General features: G+C 43.0%; 1 protein-coding gene across 2 annotated transcripts in view; it reads left to right on the top strand.

Annotated features, from left to right (window-relative positions):
* mthfr (methylenetetrahydrofolate reductase (NAD(P)H)) overlaps nucleotides 1-17,315 on the top strand; it is a 31,899-nt gene extending 14,584 nt beyond the window's left edge. For both annotated transcript variants that reach the window (XM_039800328.1, XM_039800329.1), the window contains exons 5-12: nucleotides 10-203; nucleotides 5,084-5,334; nucleotides 7,481-7,615; nucleotides 8,212-8,392; nucleotides 11,563-11,745; nucleotides 13,600-13,701; nucleotides 13,797-13,916; nucleotides 16,103-17,315. In XM_039800328.1, coding sequence (XP_039656262.1) covers nucleotides 10-203; nucleotides 5,084-5,334; nucleotides 7,481-7,615; nucleotides 8,212-8,392; nucleotides 11,563-11,745; nucleotides 13,600-13,701; nucleotides 13,797-13,916; nucleotides 16,103-16,582 — 1,646 coding nt within the window. In that variant the 3' untranslated portion in view covers nucleotides 16,583-17,315. The remainder of the gene's footprint in view (nucleotides 1-9; nucleotides 204-5,083; nucleotides 5,335-7,480; nucleotides 7,616-8,211; nucleotides 8,393-11,562; nucleotides 11,746-13,599; nucleotides 13,702-13,796; nucleotides 13,917-16,102) is intronic.
* Nucleotides 17,316-18,783: the final 1,468 nt, after the last annotated feature.

Below are 18,783 nucleotides of genomic sequence, written 5' to 3'. Positions count from 1 at the left end.
TTTGTGCAGGCTACCCTACAGGCCACCCCGAGGCAGAGAGCTACGAGGAGGATCTCCGACACCTGAAGGAGAAGGTGGACGCTGGAGCCGACTTCATCATCACCCAGTTGTTCTTCAGGGCGGACACGTTCCTCAAGTTCCTGGACGACTGCAGGGCGATTGGTATCACGTGTCCCATCCTACCGGGAATCTTCCCCATTCAGGTAACTCGCTGCTGCCTCCAGAGACAAGTTAAGTTATTATCATGAAGAAGTCACAGGTTGAGTGCTATGTACCATGCGGACGCGCCAACAGTGTTGTTGTCATTACTCTGTATTGTAATTCCTCATGAGAGGCTACAGAAACTACACACTTTAGCTTAAATATGGCCCCACATTAAGTGAACGCTAAAAGCTAACTGGAGATTTGAAAATATTACTACGTCTAAGTTTCCAACGGAGCCTTAAAAAAAACTTCATACATTAAGGGCCCTATTTTAACGGTCTAAGTGCATGGCGTGAAGCACCTGGCGCAGGTACATTTAGGGCGTGGACTTTTTAGCGGTGGACAAAAGGGTGCGTGTGCCGGGCGCATGTTTCTAAAGGGTTGTACTTCGTGTCTTCATTAATCAGAGGTGTGTTTTGGGCGTAACATGCAATCAACCAATCAGAGATCATCTCCCATTCCCTTTGTGTGTGAGAGAGAGAGAGAGAGAGAGAGAGAGAGAGAGAGAGAGAGAGAGAGAGAGAGACAGAGAGACAGAGAGACAGACACACACTCGGGAGAGCAATCCTCGATCTCATCACAACAGTATCAAGCTGATACCGATACTCATTTTGGAATCAATACTACCGATATTTAGATCGATACGCCCAGCCCTGATAGCGAGGGGTTAAGAGACGACAACATGCTGCTACATCACCTCAGTAGAAAACATCCGGTGTACTCGTCCGTTCAACGGAGCGAACCCGACACAAGGTAGGCTGTCTAACATCTGCTGCTCTCGTCCACCGCGCTGTTTTACACAACCAGCCTACAGCGTGGTGCTCTGCTAATAGCCATGTTTTACCAACAAGCTAAAACGAAAGCTTCGGGTTTGTTTTCTTTTTTGTAATTCAAGTTTTTCTTTTTATTGCTTTTTCCTTTGGTGCAGTTGGACAGTTCAGCGTATATCACGTACAGAGACATTTCCCGTTACAATACAAACCGAGTCTTAACCATTGTAATAATTAGCAGTGTTGTTCATTATACAGGTTTATCAGTCAGTGTGATGTATGTCCAGAAACTATCCCGTGCTGGCGCTTCATCTTTTTTTTTTTTTTTTACAGTGCTTATCCTGTTTAGCATATGCTCATATGAAGCTGTTTGTATCATGGTGTTGGCCCATTCTTTTAATGCCGGGACTTTAGGTGTTTTCCGGTTCGTTTTCTAACTGTTTATTAGTTTGCTACTAATCTTGAAATTTCCCTCCCCCCCCGGAGCATGGCTACTTAATATCCCCGTGAATGCTGACACCACCAGACCATGCCGGTTATGTCTGCATTCCTTCTTCTTTCTCCTCACTCAGTATTAGCCTTCTTAAAATGTGTTGTTTCCCCCCCCAGAACAGTGTAGTTGAATGGACCTGCTTTAAGCTTAGTACAGTCACATTTACCTGGGCTTAGTGAACAGCTCTTGTGCATATCCAGTGCAAAGAGCCAGAGGCAAGAAGGGGAAGGGCGTGAAAAGTATTTACTTTTGGGCCACCGAAAATGTACTTTTGCCAACAGAATAAGGGGCTTGGTGGCCCATGCGGCTCGTGCTTAAAAATATTAGCATCTATCCCTGTTATTGTATGCAATTTTAGGCAATAAAAAAGGTTGCTCTTTCGAAAAAAGTAAACCTCTCTTTTGTATATTTGCTGTTTACTGTGAAGCAAAAGTATTTCTTATCCGATTAATCGGCTGAATACTCGATTACTAAAATAATCGATAGCTGCAGCACTACTGTTTTCTTTTATTTCACTTGCCTCATGGAATATTTTCCATGTGTACTCATTTGTGCATAAGGTGTCTGTACATACAGAAGAAGGTTTGCTTACTGTTAAGTAGTTATAATGGCATCAGCAAATGCTTGTTTCTTTGAACTGCTTTAATTTGCATTTATTTTATGTTATTTATTTCATCTCTTAATTATATTCTGAAGGTGCAATAAATGCAAGATCTTTCCAAACTCAGTGAGTCTCAATCTATTCTGTTATCTGCATTGTTCTATTGGCCAAGAGAATGTAGTTTTATAAATCTCAAACTCCATTTAATGGTTAGAAACGTGTTGCTGTATAAACCTGCAACTCAATGCCGTGTTGGTTTAAAAAATTTTTTTTAGAAGGTATTAGAAAAGGTATTAAATTTACCTCCCAGGATTTCTGTATATACCCTGATTATGGCAGATTCTCTAAGCAGGAAGGAGAGATTTCCAGGAGGAGAAACTGATCTTAAGATCATAGATGGCACGAGCACTATGCTCCCAAAACTCCACGAGGTGAAGCAGGCGTTAAAATAAATATGAAATGCTGCGTTATTGACTTTTGATTAGGGGTGGGAATCCCCAGAGGCCTTACAATACGATATCATCACGATACTTATGTCACGATACGATATTATTGCGATTTTAAACATATTGCAATATCCTGCGATATATTGCAATTTATTCCCTTTTTTCAACTTCAAATTTTTCCCAATTTCAAATTATGTGCCCAAAAGGAAACTTTGTCAACATCTGTTTTATCTAAAAAGATACATTTCTCTGTTTGTTCAACTCACTTCAATTGTATTGCTGCAAAATGGGATTATCAAGCAGACAAACTAACCACGACATATATAATAATAGATCGATACTTGGCGTCTGTGTATCGATACAGTATTGCAACGAAAAATATTGCAATACTATGCTGTATCGATTTTTCCCACACCCCTACTTTAGATCAGAGGCCTGCACTACGAAGCAAGATCAACATGCTCTGGATTTCTTTCGGTTACCTGGCTTCACCTAACCTTAACAACCGCGGTCCCGCATAACCCGTGTCACGACGCTGGTTAACAACTAGTTCAATCAAACAATTAGGGTTTTCCAATCCAGCGGCGCACGTTCACATAAAAGAGGCGGTGATATGGGGAAATATCTGGAAATGAGATGAAGACTAACAAATGCTGAGTCCAATGAGTTCAGACTAATGCAGCTTTATTCACACATTTATGAAAGGGAGAACAGTTGACATGCACCAAATGTATACGCCAAGGTTTCTCTCCGAGAAAGGGAGATAACCATGTGTACGCACTCCTAAGAGCATGTAGCCATAGTGTCTCAACAAACAAAATAACTCCTCCTTTTATACTTTTTTGTCCTCACACAATCCAGGCTATCTATTTCAGTGGAACAGTTACTTCAAACTACACCTTTTATGGCCGATGCTCCTAATAGATTCACACATTCCCTTCTATTCCTGTGGGTGAAGGTTGTCCCCACACTAACCTTCTTGTGTAGTAACCTACATACAAGATATGAAATGCATTTGAAAACCTGAATGCTGAAATATCCAACCTTTCAGGCGGTGTTTGCACAGCAAGACCAATCGCAAGCATCTACCAGAGCTGCATATTTTATATAAGAGGAGCAAACTATAATTCTACATAAATATGAAGAACACAGACACGGTTTTACAGGCAAAACGCAATACAGTCGCTGCTTCCTAAAACGGGAAGGAAAGCTGGCAAAAAAATAGCTGATGCTGTTATGCGTAATCACAACGCTTAACAATTTCACTTCCCCATCAGTCAGGACCAAGATCTGACCATAATTACACTTGTGCTTTCCATAAACTGTCGTTGCTTTAGCCTTTCATTTCAGTTGCAACCCTGGCAGTGGGAAGCGATCGTGAGAGAAAATAAAAAATATAAAATCCTAATTTAAACCGACACACGGCTCAACAAGCCGACAAATAGCCGATATGCAATTCCCTCCACTGACAATCTATATCTTTCAAAAAGATACCCATCAGGGAATGTTACCGGGGTTGTGTTTTATCTTTTACGCGTCTCTGCTCTCACCGCACTCACTCGCTCTACGAATTCCGCTCTCTAGTGTACCAAGCTCTACGGATCTTTTAAGAGGGTACTATGTCATCTAGTATTGATGATCATAATCTCTTCGGTTGATCACTAATCGTACATAATCCCTGCTCCAAGCAGGTGTAGGTGTTCAGCATAAGTTACCATGGTGATTTAACCCGATAACCACTGATCCACCGTCGTGGTACACTAAAACCCTGGCTTGAACCTGAAGTTACCTCGTTAACGGCAAATCTTGCTTCGTAGTACAGGCCTGAGGTTTTTGTTGGTCAATGGCACAATCCCTTTCGGCTGCCTCAAGATAGCAGTACGCCCAGAATGCACCTGAACACACCTCCCTGTAAGACCAGTACGCCCAGAATGCACCTGAACACACCTCCCTGTAAGACCAGCACGCCCAGAATGCACCTGAACACACCTCCCTGTAAGACCAGCACGCCCAGAATGCACCTGAACACACCTCCCTGTACCCAGACCAGCCCGCCCAGAATGCACCTGAACACACCTCCCTGTTAGACCACGCGCCCAGAATGCACCTGAACACACCTCCCTGTAAGACCAGCACGCCCAGAATGCACCTGAACACACCTCCCTGTAAGACCAGCACGCCCAGAATGCACCTGAACACACCTCCCTGTTAGACCAGCACGCCCAGAATGCACCTGAACACACCTCCCTGTAAGACCAGCACGCCCAGAATGCACCTAAATGCACCTCCCTGTAAGACCAGCTCGCCTATGGGCCACAGATGGGCGCAGGTGCATTTTTCTATTTAAACAACGTGGGCGCTGGATGGAAACTGACATCTGCGTCAGTCTTAAATTGGCAAAGACACTTGCGTCGGGCTTTGCGCTGTGCTGCGCCGGGTGCAAGATAGGGCCCTTAAAAATAATTCCCAGTGGCTTAGGGCACCAGACTTACAATACACCGGGGGAAATGCTGGTTTCAAACAGACCATCCACTGGGATAAAGCTGGACTTTAACGTGTTCCTCTCCAGGGTTACCAGTCTCTGCGTCAGCTCGTCAAGCTGTCGAAGCTCGAGGTACCGGAGGAGATCACCAGAGTCATCGAGCCCATCAAAGACAACGACGCCGCCATCCGTAACTACGGCATCAAACAGGCGGTGGAGATGTGCCGCGTGCTGCTGGACAGCGGCAAGGTACCGGGGCTCCACTTCTACACCCTGAACCGAGAGGTGGCCACCATGGAGGTGCTCCGCCAGCTGGGTCTGTGGATAGAGGACCCCAGGTCAGTCGCTCTGCTTGCTTTACCACACGCCGGCACTTTGAGCAAAAGTCAGAAGTAGTCGTGGAGTTTTAGGAAATTTGCAATGAGCTGAAAAAAGATTAAAAAGCAAAACAAAGTCACGTTTCTTGCAGGATCCTCGTGTGGGCAGAATACTACATTTCATCAAAGCAGAGTGATGTGACTACAAACCATTAATAGGATTACTGCATCCTCATTTCCTGTCACATCGAACCTGATACGAGCCAACATACAAGACCTTTTAGAAAAGTTGTTGTTAGTTGTCATGTTGACAACACGCGTCACTGGGGCCGTAAACTGTGTCGCAACTCTCTGGGAGGAGAGCGTCCCGACCATGGATGTATTATACGAGACGTTCTCCGGGGCTGGGGGGAGCGAGTGGGGGACAGTTAAACCCAGCCTGCTGTTCGGCTCATTCTCTGTAACCAATGCAGCATGAAGCAAGCCAGCCGGTGGACAACTTGTAAGTTGGCTAATGTTAGCTTGCTAACTCCGCCATAACTCCATGCCGCATTATTATGGATCCCACAGAACTTCTAGGCAAGTCTCGCCCTACGAAGCAGCCCGATTGGTTGGGGCATTGACCTCGAGTAGTTAATGTTAGGATTAGGGATGCAAATTATCGATTAATTCATTAATCTTTAGTTGATTGACTTTATCGATCGATTAACAATTAACTGATAAGTGGCTTTTTTCCTGAGAATGTAAATTTCTCACAGTATCAATAGTGTCTTTAACATAAAAAGCAAAATATTGCTTATATACTGAATAAAAATGCATGTTATATTGCTCAGTTGATGTTTTATTGTACCAGTTGGGATACGGTACAGATAATGGCATTTATGTAGTTTAACAAAATATATTATGCACAGAAAATTAAAATACATAAAAAATAATTGTGCACTGGCATAAAATACATTTTAAATATAAATCTAAACAAACTGGGTAGGCTTAGCCTACACTATATTAAGCCTACATATAATAATCTGGTAAACTATGTGGAAACATTAGCAGCAACACTTATAATCCCCCTTGGTCTGAGAAAGGTAACAGTAAGATTACTAGCCCAGAAAACTTCAAATATAGAACCGAACACAACTTAAATCATCCCCGAGGAAGGTGACCGTACAAGCGTTGTCGTGCACACAGGCTATTACACGCCCGGTGAGTCCCCATGACTCCACAGCCTGGTTGAGTTTGTCAGCTAAATTATCAGCTGTATGTCTCTCTGACAGGCTCTCCGTGAGAAGCACTTTAACGGTCTTAGTTTGCAATGTTCAATTAGCCGACAATTAATTAAATTTAATCAAGTAAATTCTTATTGACAATTAATCGATAGTCGATTAACTGTTTACATCCCTAGTTAGGATAGCCGACTGGTCAGGGGATAGGACCTGAACGAATCATGTTACCTCGTGTAAGCATGGACGCCTGGCCAATAGTAGCGTGTGAATGCTATTGAAGGGCGGGTCCTGCCTAGAAGTTGCGTGGGTTCCATAATAACGCCCCCGCGCCACATCGTTCACAGACAACTAGCCAGACAAAGCTGTCGCCCATCTTGTTAAAACAATGTTCTCTGTGTTGATGAAGCATTAAGTAATGTTATGGCTCTCTGCCTCGTAACGTTACTACTCCACTGCTGGTTTGTCCCTGACTGCAAAACCTCACCGCTGCAACTTTCCAGAAGTTGGTTTATACGCAAGTTTATACGTCCCCATGATAATGGTACACATAAAAATAGCTGCCGCTCTGACCATTCTGCTACGTTGACTTGAATGGGAATGGCCTTTCTATCCATTTTATTTCTGTGTACAAGACATTCATTGCACGATTCATCCTTAATACTCAGGTAGCGTTAAGTGCACTTATGGCTTTTGGATAAAAAAAACTGTTTTCGGAGTCGGTTTGTCTGTGTTTTAATTGTCCTGAAACGTCAGTAGTTCAAACAGATAGTGTCCCGGGGTGAGATGGATGTTTTCACCAATGTTGGGATTCGTGAAAACGGATATCTCAAAGATCTGGTCATATCTTTGTTTAGTTGAACAGCCCTCTGCTCTTTGTTTGCCTTGTTGCCATTCATGATGCTCCAGAGTTTCAGATCTTGTTTTTGTTTTTTGTTTTTTGCCAGGCGGCCTCTTCCCTGGGCAGTGAGCGCCCATCCCAAACGGAAGGTAGAAGACGTTCGACCCATCTTCTGGGCGTCTCGGCCCAAGAGCTACATCTACAGAACCCAGGACTGGGACGAGTTCCCCAACGGCCGATGGTACGATTGCACATGACAAAACTTAAATGTCCATTTCCTAATTAATCGCCAACTATTTTTATAATCGATTAATCGTATTTGAGTCCAGCTTCTTAATTAACCCTTGTCGAAGGACAACACAAGGATTATGTACTTCCGTTTACTTAGTTGAGAATTGCTCTCTAAACCCTGTTTCTTGTAAAGTAAGTAACTAAAGTTTATTTCTAGAGCACATATAAACACAGTTTAAGCTGACCAAAATGCTGTACGAACAAGCACTAAGGTGCTGTATTAACCCTTGTTTTGCAAGGGTTAAATATGAATATTGTTCTAGTTTCTTCTCTGTGACAGTGAACTGAATATCTTTGAGTTGTGGACAAAACAAGACATTTGAGGACTTCATCTTGGGCTTTGGGAAACGCTGATCATCATTTTTCAACCTTTTCTGACCTTTTTATAGAAGAAACAACTAACTGAGAAAATAATCTGCGGATTAATCGACCAAGAAAGGAAAAAATCGTTAGATGCGTTACTAAAAATGTTGTTTTGCATTAGTGTAGAATCGTAAAGCCTACTGTGAAACAACTAAAAAAGTGTTCTGTTGTTGATGTCTTCAGGGGAAACTCCTCGTCTCCAGCGTTCGGCGAGCTGAACGACTACTACCTGTTCTACCTGAAGAGCAAGTCGTCTAAAGACGCTCTGCTGAAGATGTGGGGCGATGAGCTGATGAGTGAAGAGAGCGTCTACGAGGTCTTCACCTGCTACATCACAGCCCAGCCAAACCGCAGCGGACACAAGGTACTAGAGATATGTTGATGACTGATAGTAACATCTAATTCAATTCTATTTATAGTATCAAATCTAGGGTTGGGTATCGTTTTGTTTTTTTTCGATTCCGGTGCTAAATCGATACTTTTAAAACGGTGCCGGTGCCTAAACGGTGCCTGAACCGGTACTTTTCAATAAAGTTAAAAAAAAAAAAAGAAGAAGAAAAATAAGGGTAGTAAACAACAGTCAGTGACTTGTTTATTATTATTTATTAAAGATTTAATAATAATGTAATAACTATAACAATAACAATAACTTATTTCACCAGTAAATTGCTGTTGAACCCCAGATGGGAAAAGGGTATTTTACAATTACTGTGAATGCACCACAAGGCTACCTGTTTTAAGTGAATGCACCGTCTGTGTTGTTTAATTCCGACAACGGCAGCTGCAAGTGAACGCACCGTCTGTGTTGTTTAATTTATATAAACATAGTACTACTAGTACTACTACTGTATATCTATGAATTGCGACAACTGCAGCTGCTGCTGCGCTGCTTTGCAGACTGTTACATCACGCTGTTGAAGTCCTCCACAGTGAAATACAGTCACACTTTACACTGTTTAACGTTAGCTGTCAGCATTTTACCGGTGTTTAATCCAGCTGCTAGCTAAAGGTAGGCTAACGTTACATGCTGTCAGGTGTAGTGTAAAGTCAAGCACCGAAATGAGGCACCGAAACTTTCGTTCTTATTCGGTCTCGTTACTACCGTTTACGTCGGCACCGGTTCCCTATTGGCACCGAGTTTCGGTACCCAACCCTAATCAAATCCTATCAAGAGTTATCTGAAGACCCTTTACATATAGAGTAGATCTAGACCACACTCTATAATTTACAAAGCCCCAACAATTCCAGTAATTCCCCCCCAAGAGCAAGCATTTAGTGTGACAGTGGCGAGGAAAAACTCCCTTTTAGGGAGAAACCTGGGACAGACCCAGGCGTAGCAGGGCACTGCATGGCATAGCAGGGTGTAGCAGGGCGCCTGACAGACAGACAGGCAGGCAGGCAGGCAGACAGACAGGGAGGAGCCATAAAGTTAAGTTAGGCCCTCTGTCTGTCTGTCTGTCTGTCTGTCTGTCTGTCTCCCTGTCTGTTTCCTTGTCTCTGTCTCCCTCCCTGTCTCCCTCCCTGTCTGTTTGTCTCCCTCCCTCCCTGTATGTCTCCCTCCCTCCCTCCCTGTCTCCCTCCCTGTCTGTCTTTCTCCCTCCCTCCCTGTATGTCTCCCTGTCTGTCTGTCTTTCTCCCTCCTTGTCTGTCTGTCTCCTTGTCTGTCTGTCTCCCTGTCTGTCAAATATGTCGAGGACTGTTCTTTCAATCTACTTCACACTTGGTTTCCTGGGTACCCAATGAACTTGGGTTTGAAATTTTTGGAGCAGTTTGGACAGCGTTGGATATTGGATATTAAAGCTTTAGTGCGTAGCTTTTTGATGTTAATGAACATCCGTTACATTCAAGCCATCGCCAAATGAGTTAATACAAAGCTAATTATAATAATTGTTAGAAAACAGTCCGATCACGATTGTTTTGCGGTTCATATCCTATCATCTACTTGCTCTCCATTCACTTTGATAACGTGAGAGTAGAAAGATAAGAGAGAGGCCTCCGAGGAGAGGAGGATCGGTTCAAGGTTGTTTCACGCAGATAAACCTTCAGGAAGAAAAACGTGTTACAATTTATGATACAAATTAAAACGGATGAGAGAGTCCTTGTTCAGAGTTTGTACAGAATGAAATGTAACCTTCACAACATTAATCCAGGCATGATTTTATAATGTTAGCCAGCTAATATTCTGTTCATTTTCATCCAACTAACTCAGTAAATACACCAACTCTTCCACATCAGACAAGCATAAATGTTTTTTTTAGCGATATTTCAGGACTTTTTTCTCTTGAAATTACAGCATTTCCACTCTCTTACTCTGCAAAATAGTCTCAGGAAGGAACTGGTTTTGATGGAACATTTGCACCACGCAAAAGTAAATGCCACATACAATATTAAATGAAGTTAATTGTTGACACCATACAGTACCGCGAGCAATACCAGCTGATACATGGTTAAACCTCATTGGCTCTTACCAGTGTATCTCTGTGTGTACTTCGTCCACAGCAATCCCACCAATCGGTCCCAAAACCTCCCAGTTAGAGAGGAAACACCCTATTTGTATTCTTTGTAAATCCTTACAATCATTACCCGAAAGAACTGAGCAGGCCTGCCTTGTTGCACCATCAAAAAGTGTGTTGTTGTTGTTGTTGTTGTTTACGAAGCGAACAGAGTTTGAGAACGGCAACGCACAGAGAGCGGAAGGTGATTATCCTAGAAACGTACTTCCATTGATTCCGACTAGCATTTACTTAACACATCTGTACACCAACCTTCATTTATGTAGAAGCTAGTCTCGCATTGCCAGACCTTCCTCCACAGCGCTGCAGAGGAGGGTCTGGTTAGTCCACACAGCATTCTGGGATGGGAGAAAAGCGTGCTCTGGTTTATTGGCATTTCTCACAGTCGTCTTGGGAGACTATTGTGATTGGTTTAAATTAAAGAAATGCCACGGTGCCTCTGCAAAATAGCCTCTGGAAGGAACTTGTTTTGGTGGAACATGTGTACGTTCAAAAGTAGTTTTAGTCGTGCGACAGAAAACTAAGAATGGACAGATAGTCTAGCTAGCTGTCTGGATTTACCCTGCAGAGATCTGAGGAGCAGTTAACCATAGTCCTCACAAATCAGCCGGAGGTTAGAACGCCAACACAAAGAGAGAGAGAGAGGACATCCAGCCGAAAAGGGGGACATCTGGCTAAATTTCCGGCGGCACCGGAGCAATCCCGGAAGTGGAACGTCGTTGATTTAGACTATGTAGAAGAAAACTTTGCCGCTCTGTGCTCCCTGTTCAGGGAACTCGCTTAGTTTTATCTAACGTTAGATGAAGCGACGCTCCCTCTCTCCGATCGCTCCCTTCATTCTCTAGCTAGCTTGACCACTTTGATACTGTAGCAGCAGCTGTTGTTGTAGCAACAAAAGATGCTCTCGGCTGCTTTTTTGGAAGCAAAACCCGGCTTTTTTTTATTATTATACAGTAATGCAAAAATGCTCTAGTCAACTTTTTCTTGTAAAATCGTGGCCTAAGGTTTCTTCCTGTGCTAGGTGATGTGTTTGCCGTGGAACGATGAGCCTTTGGCCCCGGAGACCAACCTGCTGAAGGACGAGCTGGAGAAGGTGAACCGACGAGGAGTCCTCACCATCAACTCCCAGCCCAACATCAACGGAAAACCCTCCACAGATCCCATAGCCGGCTGGGGGCCTGCAGGAGGCTACGTCTTCCAAAAGGTAGGAAGACGTTCGGGTCTAGTGCCTTTTTGGATTAAGGGCGGCAACTAACGATTATTTTCATTGTCGATTTAATCTGTGGATTATTTTCTGGATGAATGGATTAGTTGTTCGGTCTCTAAAATGTCAAAATAAATGTGAAAAATGTGGATCAGTGTTTCCCAAAAAGCCCAAGATGACGTCCTCAAAATGTCTTGTTTTGTCCACAACTCAAAGATATTCAGTTTGCTGTCACAGAGGAGAGAAGAAACTAGAACAATATTCACATTTAAGAAGCCGGAATTGGAGAAGTTTTGACAACTAATGGATTAATCGAGTCATTGCAGCTCTATAACTGAGTATAGCAGCACTTTCTACGGTGAAAAATTACGAACACAGGCTTCTAACCGATAACTACACATGTTCAAGCAGGAATGTGACCCGAAAATGGCGAGAAAATGGTCTCCCATTGCCAGACCTTCCTCCACAGCGCTGCAGAGGAAGGTCTGGCTAGTCCACACAGTATTCCAGCTTGGTAGGAAAAACGTGCTCTAGTTTATTGGCATTTCTTTAAATCAATCCTGATTGTCTTGGACGGCGCTTAGCGCCGGACAGAGCCACGGTGCCTCTGCTAAATAGCCTCTGGAAGGAACTTGTTTTGGTGGAACATGTGTACGTTCAAAAGCAGTTTTAGTCGTGTGACAGAAAACTCAGGGCTAGATTTATCAAGCCGTTTGCGCCTGTTTCCAGGCGCTAATTGGTCGCAAAGACGGACGTAACCGATGCGGGCTATTTACAAACGGGGCGCACTTGGGTAAAATGGCAGATTGTCTGCCACATGAGCAAGAAGAGACAAGTTGCGCTTTCAATATGCGTTCGTGGGAGGGTCGTGGGGAAAGTGGGAGTTCCACCCAAAAAGGTGGGAGGATAAGCGCAAAAGTGCGCCTAATTATATATTCCGTGGTATTTACAAAGACTGTCAGTAAGAGGGCGCCTCTATTCTGCGGGGGAAATTCTCCGCCTCTTAAAAGCAGGTCTAAACCAGCCGCAATCGAGTTTCCTCGTAGACCTTTATGCCGCTGGTGAAATGGCAACAGCAATTTGAGCAAGACGAAGACATAGGCGAGGCTGAAAATATTTTTAACAGAAGAATCACACTTTGTCAGTGAACACAACATAATTTAGCGTTACAGATCAAGCAGCCGTGCAATATTAGAGTTACTGGAAGAAATCAAAGATGAAATTGAATCTCCCACTCAGCGTTCACATCCCATTCCACCAGTTGTTAAACTCCTCGCTACATTACAGATATTGGCATCAGGATCATTTCAAACAGTCATAGCATCAGCAGTGGGAATATCGCAGTCTGCACTCAGCCATATCATAGCATACCGCTTTGCTACAGCGCAATTTACGGTATAGTGGGCGGAGAAAGACGCTGATTGCCTGATGGGTGTCAGGGTTGATAAATACTACGCAAACTGTGGAAGCGTAGCGTGCGCTATTACCGAACTCGCATAAACGGACGCAGCGCAAACTGCGCTAGTGTTAGTAAATCTAGCCCTCAGATTGGACAGATAGTCTAGCTAGATGTCTGGATTTACCCTGCAGAGATCTGAGGAGCAGTTAACCATAGTCCTCACAAATCAGCCGGAGGTTAGAACCCCAACACAAAGGAAGAGGAAGGAGACTGACATTGTGGATTTAGATTAGCAAGAAAATAACAACATCTGCAACCAAGCCAAACCAACTGGCGATTTAATTTAATATTTGACAACTAATCGATCCTTTGCAGCTCTGTTTTGCATGAATTTTTGAGGGAATGGGGTGATTTTTGTCCGCTGCTTTAAACCGTTTTTGTTTTTCCTCCGCCAGGCCTATCTGGAGTTCTTCACCTCCAGTGAAAATGTGAACGCTCTCCTCAAAGTACTGAAGAAGTACGAGCCCCGCGTCAACTACCACATTGTTAACGTGCACGTAAGTTCGGCCAAAAAAAAGCACACATCATTCATCATGTCTTTCCGTGTCTGTGTGCGAGAACGTATTATTCATGCTGGATATTTGGCGTGCAGGGCCGTAACCTGACCAACGCCCCGGACATGCAGCCTAACGCTGTGACGTGGGGGATCTTTCCTGGCAGGGAGATCGTTCAGCCGACCGTGGTGGACCCTGACAGCTTCATGTATTGGAAGGTAAGACCGAGAAGGTCCTGCTAATGTTCAGGGCTTTAGGGATGTGCAGTCTGGGGCTGGTTGCTTGTTTTTGGCGTTAACAAATTCTCCTTTTTCGAAAATCCACATCGGCAGGAATTGGATGCACCGCACACTGCGAACGCCACTTATTCGTTTTGTGCACTTTTAAAGCTGGTTTGACTGTTACTTCCGTTATTTTCTTACAAGCTTTCAAAAGGCCTTTATTTTCTTTTATTTTTTTAAACTGAGTACACAACAGCGCTCACTCCACATAAACGCTAGCCTGGATGCCAGCCGAACTTAGCCCCGCCCACAGCATTTGAGTTTGGGAAGGTCGGTCTGGATTCGATCCGTTGTGGAGTGACTATGCTCCAACCAGAGCTGTTTGGACCAATCAGATTGTCAGGGCGGGCTTTATACGATGATGGACAGATGATCAACTTTGTCTGTGTGTATGTTCATGTTATGTACTGTTGTTATATATGTTTTCTCTGTTTCCTTATTTTGGAGTTTATGTCATTTGTGGTAATGTCTCATGTATGTCTGTTGGTGTTATTAATCCCATGTATGTTTGGATGTTTTTGGATGTATGTGTATGTCCTCATTTGGATGTGTGTGTACGTCCTCATTTTTAAACGAGCTACCCAGGGATGTACAAAGAATTTCAGCCTTTGGCTGACAATAAAGTTGTATCGTAACAGTAAAGTAATCAACCACGTCACCAAAGAGCGCTTGGGGTTGAATTTGTTACAGCAGAGATGGCTGCTGCTGGAGAATTGAGATGTGTAGATTCCTCCATCGCGTCTGTTATAGAAGATATCGACAGAGCATTCATTTTTAAAAGAGGAACGGAGAACCGCGATCGAGGCATTTGTCGATCAGAAAGATGTTTTTGCCGTCATTCCTACGGGATTCGGCAGAAGTTTAATTTATCAGCTGGCCCCCAATGGTCGCTAAGAAGATGGGGCGTAATCCGTTGCTCTGATTGGTTGTAGGTCTATCCAATTGAGTGCAGAGGCATTTTCTTTCCTGGTTCGGTTGAAACGCGCCCTGTGGGAGCCAACGCGCCCCATAATCGCAGCCCAATGGAGCAGTATTCAATTCAATTTTATTTATAGTATCAAATCATAACAAGAGTTATCTCGAGACACTTTACAGATAGAGTAGGCAGTATCAGACTCATATTCTGACTAGAATCTGACGTCAGGCTACATAAACGCTGCATTACATTGCTTCCAGCAAACATTCACGGAGATCCATTGAGAACACTCTGTTTAAACAGATTGGTGAAGACCAAGCTGTTTTAATATATATTAATAATAAAAAATAAATAATTAATATATAATAATAATAATAATAATAATAATAATATTCTAAGTGTCTGACAAACATTATGGAAAGGATTTCTCAGGAGGTCGACCTTTCTGTGAAAGAGTAAGATCCTTTTTTTAAACATAAAAACATCCGCGAAATTGCGTTCGCTAAACCCACCAGACTCCATGTAAATAAACAGGCATTTTAACATCGTAAAATACACTTCATTCAAAGTCGACAGAAACCGAATAAATCTATGAAAAGCAGTTTTGGGTCGTCTTTCCACTTTTCCAAACCATCACAACTCTAGTTTTGGTTGAAATAAACACACGGTTTACCGATTTACACGTGAATATATGTTGGCTGTATACACACTGAAAGTAGTGTTTGTTTAAATGGAGTCTGGTGGGTTTAGCACTAGCGACTTCAGAGCTGTTTCTGGTTAAGCAGAAAGATCTCAAAGAGGTTTTAAAAGGTCTATCTCTGTAGGGATCCTTTGGATGATGATGTCAGACACTTAGGATATTAATCTGAGTCTGTCAGTGGCACTTTTGTGAAGGTAAATACAAGCTGGACAATTGCCCTATTAACTTACATTGTAGCTTGTTTCGCCGCTGCCGACTGCAGCGATCTCGCGAAATACTGGACCAATGTCAAAGATTGTTGTTCCCATCCGTCACTTAGACACAAACACATAGGAACATAGGGTCCAGGTTGAAAAAAAAAACTGTATTTACCTTTTTTTTTTTTAAGGTTAGGTCAAATTACTAAACAAGAAATTAATGCAATGCTGTCAAGAAGCACATTGTGTTCGACACCTGCAGGTTTTAGGACTAGCCCGTCTCTAACTGTTGTCCCGCGCTTCCCCTCAGGACGAGGCCTTCGCCCTGTGGATCGAGCAGTGGGCGAAGCTCTACGAAGACGAGTCTCCTTCACGGATGATCATCAAGTACATCCACGACAACTACTTCCTGGTCAACCTGGTGGACAACGACTTCCCTCTGGAGAGCTGTCTGTGGCAGGTCATCGACGATATGTTCGAGCTGCTCGACGCGGCTCCGGAGACGCTCCACGATGCTCCGGAGACGCTCCACGCCGCTCCGGAGACGCTCGACGCCGCTCCGGAGACGCTCGACGCCGCTCCAGAGACGCTCCACGCCGCTCCGGAGACGCTCCACGATGCTCCGGAGACGCTCCACGCCGCTCCGGAGACGCTCCACGATGCTCCGGAGACGCTCCACGCCGCTCCGGAGACGCTCCACGATGCTCCGGAGACGCTCCACGATGCTCCGGAGACGCTCCACGCAGCCGCAGCTCCAGAGCCGGTGAAAGACGGCGCAGCCTCCAAATAAAAATTTTTTTAGGGACAGAAAGAAACACTACAGAATGGTCGATATTTTATGCATTGCCAAAAAAAATGAAAAAATGCTGCTACTTACAAAACCGATCGTAGCAAATATTAAGGATTGTACTTCACAGTATTTTTTTAAAAAGGTTTTTATGAATGTTTTTTAACATTTAAGTGAATGGAAAATGAAAACGTACTGTCTCACCGGAACTAAATAGGAAACATTAAATATTTTTTACCTCCATGATCAGTAGCTTCATCCTTTTGTAGCACTTTTATTTTTATTTTTTAAAGATTCCTCGAGGACAAATCTCACTGAAAAACAACAATTAAGAAAAACGACTCGTAAAGTGAAATGTGAAAATGAAATATACTTTAAAGGCTAGGTTCATATTTGGCATCTTTTTTATTTTTTTACAAGAAAAAGTTGACTAGGGCGCTTTTGTAGTAAAAAAGGAAGAAACTGGCAGCGGATTTATTCCAAAAAGCAGCTGAGAGCGTCTTTTGTAGCTATTACAACAGCTACTGCTACAGTATCCTAGAGCGCTATGTGGAGCGGTGCTAACGTTAGATTAAACAAAGAGGTGGAGCGAGCTAGAGAAATAATAGAGAGAGAGAAAGAGAGATGTGCTAATGTTAGATAAACAAAGAGGTGGAGCGACCTAGAGAAATAACCGAGAGAGCGAGAGGTGCTAATGCTAACGTTAGATTAAACAAAGTGGTGGAGCAAGCTAGAGAAATAACAGAGAGAGAGAGAGGTGCTAATGCTAACGTTAGATTAAACAAAGTGGTGGAGCAAGCTAGAGAAATAACCGAGAGAGAGAGAGGTGCTAATGCTAACGTTAGATTAAACAAAGTGGTGGAGCGAGCTAAAGAAATAACCGAGAGAGAGAGAGGTGCTAATGCTAACGTTAGATTAAACAAAGTGGTGGAGCGAGCTAAAGAAATAACCGAGAGAGAGAGAGGTGCTAATGCTAACATTAGATTAAACAAAGTGAGTTCCCTGTACAGAGAGCACCCGGTCATATCATACAACTCGCTGTGCTCCGACTCCATTTTTTCTTGTTGTTATGGAAACTACAGGTCTGGCTACGCCGCTTGTCATTGGTCGGCTGTCAAAAAAGCGCTTGACGTAGGGCTTTATTTATTTTTTTTTAACTTCAAAAGGACGATCCGAGCTGCAAAAACGTTGGCGGTGGCGTTTAAAAAAAAAAAAAAAAAGCGCTCACGACTTTTTTTGAAAACACAGTTTACTCCGTAGGATTATAACGTAAAACGGACGCTGGCAGCTTAATAAAAAAAATAAAAAAAATAAAAAAGGGTTTTATCAGTGAATGTTTTTATTTTCATGGAAGACAATAATCGAATTGCTATATTTGATTTAGATTTTTTTAAATGACAATGTACTGTTGTGGGTGAAAACCTACTATAATAATTATAATACTCCGATGAGACAGATGTTTATTTGATGTCACGATGATGCTATGACAGTAAGAGTTATTAGACCGTCGGCTGTGTGACAACAGCGACCCTATCTACCTGATGCCTTAACATGTTTGAATGTATGTCATATTTATTTGTTGTGGCTGCTTTCTAAACCATTAAATCGTTTTTCAATAGTGTACAAGCTGGTGAGTGTGTGTGTGTGTGTGTGTGTGTGTTACTGTAAGCAGGGGTGGAATGTAACTAAGCACATTTACTCCAGTACTGTACTTAAGTCCAAATGTTGAGGTACTTGTACTTTACTTGAGTCTTTTTCTTTTCATGCCACTTTCTACTTCTACTCCGCTACATTTCAGAGAGAAATATTGGATTTTTTACTCCGCTACATTCATCTGTTCCAGCTTTAGTTACTAGTTACTTTAGTTACTCCGCTACATTCATCTGTTCCAGCTTTAGTTACTAGTTACTTTAGTTACTCCGCTACAATCATCTGTTACAGCTTTAGTTACTAGTTACTTTAGTTACTCCGCTACAGTCATCTGTTACAGCTTTAGTTACTAGTTACTTTAGTTACTTCGCTACATTCATCTGTTACAGCTTTAGTTACTAGTTACTTTAGTTACTCCGCTACATTCATCTGTTCCAGCTTTAGTTACTAGTTACTTTAGTTACTCCACTACATTCATCTGTTCCAGCTTTAGTTACTAGTTACTTTAGTTACTCCACTACATTTGTCTGTTCCAGCTTTAGTTACTAGTTACT

Source organism: Perca fluviatilis, chromosome 5 (genome assembly GCF_010015445.1).
Source record: "Perca fluviatilis chromosome 5, GENO_Pfluv_1.0, whole genome shotgun sequence".
NCBI classification, from domain to species: Eukaryota; Metazoa; Chordata; class Actinopteri; order Perciformes; family Percidae; genus Perca; species Perca fluviatilis.
Note: the sequence above shows the minus strand (reverse complement) of the source record. Positions and strands in the feature narration are given on the sequence as shown.